General features: G+C 43.7%; 1 protein-coding gene across 1 annotated transcript; it reads left to right on the top strand.

Moving 5' to 3' along the window:
- Window positions 1-387: 387 nt before the first annotated feature.
- Window positions 388-4,668, top strand: LOC125523120. The gene is made up of 2 exons (XM_048688173.1): window positions 388-1,031; window positions 4,422-4,668. Exons 1-2 carry the CDS (start codon window positions 645-647, stop codon window positions 4,455-4,457), a joined length of 423 nt encoding a protein of 140 aa, XP_048544130.1. The 5' UTR covers window positions 388-644; the 3' UTR covers window positions 4,458-4,668.
- The last annotated feature ends 214 nt before the right edge of the window (window positions 4,669-4,882 follow it).

Raw genomic sequence — 4,882 nt, 5'->3', positions numbered from 1 at the left:
AAAATCTGCTATTCGTTTCCTAAAACAAATTGCGTTAATGAGAGAGATCGGTTGATTTGGATATGTTAGGAAAGTTAGATTTGTGATCTTTTGTATGTTAGGAAATTGTTGATTTACGATAGAAGAGTGGAGAGAAAAATAAGCCGGTGGATAAGAAAAATCAGCATGAAGAAGGGAGGTGGAGGTGGGACGAAAAAAAGCTAGCCAACAAAAATGTGGAGAGATATTTTTGATCGGTCAGTGGGCCATCCTCCACGCGTTTGGGCCATCCGGCTGTATTGCTCTGAGCTTCTCATGTTAGCAGGCTGTGCCAACCAAAGCCCAGACCCATCCTTTTTCAGCTGCAAATGGCCGGAGCAAAGCCCACCTAAGTACCTAACCTTGCGAGATCTGCCCCGCAGGAAAAAACGGCGCCGCCCCCTCTCCGTTAACAACTAAACGTCCCATCGAGCGCCACCGCACTGGTTTCCTCGCCGTCGCGCGCCACCGCCGCTCTCCCATCCGCCCCCACCCTACGCTGCCGGCCCTGCTACCCCTGCTCATCATACCCATCTCCAGAGGATTCCCTCGCGGGAACCGCGGCCTGTCCTCTAGAACCGGATCGAAGCCGGCGAACGAGCGGGGGAAAGCGGCGGCCGGAGGAGATGCTCAAGTTCCTGTCGAGGGTGGTGGTGGAGTACAACCCTCTGGACCCGCGGAAGGCGGCTGCCGTGGAGCTCCTCGCGCAGTGCAACGGCCGCAAGGCCAAGGACTCCAACCCCACCTGCTCCGTCGAGCTGCGGCGCCTGCCCTCCCCGGCCGCGGCCGACGACCCCAAGGCCCAGCCGCCGCCGCGCGTCCTCGTCACCTACCTCAACGGCGCCGAGGAGGCCTTCGTCGCCGCCGACGGCGCCACCGCGCAGGGCATGCGCGAGCAGATCCTCGCCCGCGGCCGCCTCCTCGAGACCGAGCAGCTCTTCCGCGAGGCCGGGGAGAAGTGGCCCGTCGTCATCCCCGAGGAGGAGCTCGGCATGTCATTCCCTGGGATCAAGGTGCCTCTTCTGCTCTGTTTCGTCGTTTCACTTTCTGTCGAACACCTTACGTGCGTGGGTGTATCTTACTAAGTTGCGCTGAAATCTCTCGTTGAATTCAGATATTTGCTGTGTACATTGTCGCTCATTCAACTTCTATATGTGGTCATGGAACCTCTTTGACAATGGCTCGCTGTATCAAACATCTTAGGTGCACCCGAGTGTTATGCTATTATCCATATGTAGAATGGAATAAGTAGGATTTTGCAAAAAAATGTAGATTAATAACGATGTAGCCTGTGCTGTGCTTTGCTTTTGCTTGTGGCCCTGTACTATGTTTCACATATATCACCTGTGTTGTGCATACTTGTCTTATTTTGCTTGATGCTTAATTTCAGTTGTATTGCTATTGCCGGGTTTGATGTAACCTCATTTACCTTCCTTTCTTTTCGTCAAACATTGCTAACATTACAACAACAACAACAACAACAACAACAACAACAACAACAAAGCCTTTAGTCCCAAACAAGTTGGGGTAGGCTAGAGGTGAAACCCATAAGATCTCGCAACCAACTCATGGCTCTGGCACATGGATAGCAAGCTTCCACGCACCCCTGTCCATAGCTAGCTCTTTGGTAATACTCCAACATTTTGTATGTTGAGTAATTATATGATCTGTCGATAATTACTTTTCATGTCATACCGTGCATGCATACTTATTTTTTGTGGCCATCAATTATCTCACCATCATTGATTCTGTGCATGTACTGAGCAAAACCATTCAAAATGACATTTGAATGCATGATCCCTTCGAGCTGCTGCATAAAGTTCAAGTTCCTGTATACTGTGTCAAGGTGTACTTTTTTTTGAGAAACCGTCAAGGTGTACCATTTGTGTGCAACTTTATAAATATTACTACCTCCACTAGCTAACATCTTACATTTTGAGACGGAGGTAGTATTTGAAATTTATTTGACATTCTATAAAAGGGAGTTAGGATCAGTGGCAGAGCTTCATTGGATTAGTTGGGCAGGCCAGCCCAAAGAAAAAGGCCTAGAAAAGAGATGGTCCAGGTCAGTTGGCAGGCTAATTAGGCAGTGTTACACCTGAGATGGGCGGGCCAGAGCACGGGTTGGCCCCAACGTAGCTCCGCCACTGGTTAGGATCACAACTGGTTTTGCCATTTATAATCCAGTTTGATAAGGGGAATCATGATCACTACTGCCAGCCCATAGGCTGGTACTATGCATTTAACGCTGGCTCATGGAACATACTCTTTTTTAGTCATTCATAACATTAAAAAAATGGGTTTTGAATCGTAAAGTCAATAAAATATTATGTTGACTATTAAATTTGATTGCATATTATTAGATCTCTCTGACCAGCATTGATATGGTTTGGCCGCATGCATTTTACGGCATCATCCTTTTCTTTAGCTGGCGTAGTATGAGTTATTAAAAAATCTTCTTAATTTCGAAAGATGTCTACTAATCTTAGCAGTACTGTTACTCCTGGTTGTTCTTAGGGCAGTCAAGCAAACACCGATACATCATTTTGACTTCTTTTCTTGTTTTTTCACCTATTTGATAGTTGGTTTAATCTATTGTTTACTTGAGCTCTCTCAGTGTTTAATTTCTACTCCATTTGTCATCCTTCCATGATTTGCCTAGACTTTCTGATGTTTTTCACTCCTACAGAAATTTATGCCTGGGTCCTTGTAGGAAAGAAATGCTTAATGTATTACACTAGTGCTTACCTATTTTCATTCAAGAATGCTGCATTGGCTCAATACCTTTGTAATAAGACCATAAACACATCCTTGTTTTATTAGTGCAGTAGGCAGTCATCCTGTCTGTTCTGTCGAAAAAATAAATTGAAGAAGCATATTTGAGTGGCCATTTTAGGCGCCTCCTCAGCCAACCTTGTACATAGGCTTCTTACCCTTTTATGAACAAATTCATTTAATTTAAATAACAAAGAGTGCTTTGTGTTCCTTCATGCAGATAAATTTTACTCCCTCTGTCCCATAATGTAAGATGTTTTTTGACACTAGTGTAGTGTCAAAAAACATCTTATACTATGGGACAGAGGGAGTAGTTTCTAAAGAATTTCCAATCTGCACTAGTAGAACCTGAACATAGTTCCAATTGTCATAACTTAATAACTTTTGTAGAAACTGTCATTAGTAGAAGAAGACAGTGCTATATGTAACGTGTACTTGTGCAGTTATGCTTAAAGAAGTTTACTAATAAATTGGATTGAACTTCCATATGGTTCTCTTGCCCACAAGATTTCCACTGTAATACTCGGATAATCAACTTCACATTGCACACTCCAGTAGTTCCTGGGTAAAATTTATTTTCTATTAATCGTATGTACTGTTACCTGACATATAACTATTTTAAACCCAAACTAGACGCAGCCGTACATTTCTCTTGGGCACAAGTTTTTCACCAAAGAACTCAAATAATGAACTGCACGGTGCATGCTCTAATAGTTCTTGGACATCATATAGTTTCTAATTGTCCGTACTTTGACATACCTGTATACAGTACATACATACTTCTGTATGTTGTGTACGACCCTATATTTTTTTCTGCTTGTGAACCCTTTATTCTTCACAGTAGCACAGCATTTGATTTTCTGTTAATGCCAGATGTGTTTCGCGCACCAAAAGTTATTTTCGTTAAAAAGAATGATATTTTTGTTTTCAACCTTTTAATTCCTTTTTTCCTTATGATTGAATGATATTCTCCACATACTCATCTCTGATTGCTGTCATGCCCATTTTCATGTTTCGAGAAGCATATTTGTCTCCTGGGCCATAGTATGCCACTGATGTGCTGGAGAGTCATTTAGAAATAAAATTTAGGAGCCATGTTGCTCCTAGAGAATTACGGGTTTCAAAGTGCGGGTGTTATTTCTAGTTTTGTTTAATCTCTAATGATACCTTGGACATCCGTGGTAGATTTATTTTCTTTCTTTACAGGCATCACCTATTATTGTAGGAAACGATTTTCTTCGTACTGCTACCAAGAAACCCACATGTTGCTGTGGATTAAGAAAAAACATGTTGCATATTTACAAGATCAGCTACTTCACTGAATTGAGGCGTTTGCTGGCATATCCACGCCATTCATGGTAGATCGTGGTGTTTTTGCTACACGCATTTAAGTAGGTTGAGAGCATCCCATCTCAGTCTCACTTCTCGGTAGTGGATCGGAAATTGGTAGGATCGCCAGAGCGGGTTTCTGTTTGGGGCTGAAATATATGTGCTGCTGGTAATTTGGATTGCATGCTTTAATTTTCAATTCGGGACCAGGCCTGCTATTGTTCAGTACCTGGTAGTATGGGTTTTTGCTCCTCTTGTGAATTCTTGATGAAATTCTTGTTGTCTGTTCTTCTTTGCAGCCAAAGAAGGCCGAGGAGAAGCCGCAGGCTGCCTGATCCAGGCAGGGCTCTTTCAGTCTCTTGTGGTTAACAGAACTAGCAGAACATGTGTTCTCCCATAAATGCTCTCCCATAAAATGTACCATCATGTCACCAAAGAAAACTTGCCGCATTTTTTGAACTTGTCTAAGACTAGTTGTACATTCGGTCTGATGGTTATCTGAACGAGAGGGAACAAGTTGGCTAGTTGCCACGATTAGACGTCGTACCACCTAAGATATTTTTGGATCTGTTCTCGGGGAAAATCATCTGCTTCTGCCCCAAACACATTAACGAGGCGGGTCGAGTAGGGCCGTCGCATTAGCGAGCCCAAGCGCGCCATGCTTTCGCGGTCAAAATACAGTGTCGCCTCCGTTTAAAAATAAATAAAAAGATTACAGTGTCGCCTGATGGTGACAAAATCGCCGAGCCATTAGCCGTGG

The sequence above is a fragment of the Triticum urartu genome, chromosome 7, assembly GCF_003073215.2.
Source record: "Triticum urartu cultivar G1812 chromosome 7, Tu2.1, whole genome shotgun sequence".
NCBI classification, from domain to species: domain Eukaryota; kingdom Viridiplantae; phylum Streptophyta; class Magnoliopsida; order Poales; family Poaceae; genus Triticum; species Triticum urartu.
Note: the sequence above shows the minus strand (reverse complement) of the source record. Positions and strands in the feature narration are given on the sequence as shown.

What these genes read in the sequence shown, in the direction of transcription:
- LOC125523120 (XM_048688173.1), top strand. Translation starts at nt 645, where the DNA reads ATGCTCAAGTTCCTGTCGAGGGTGGTGGTGGAGTACAACCCTCTGGAC. An exon ending in TGTCATTCCCTGGGATCAAG is followed by an intron (nt 1,032 to 4,421) that starts GTGCCTCTTCTG and finishes TCTTCTTTGCAG; the next exon opens with CCAAAGAAGGCCGAGGAGAA.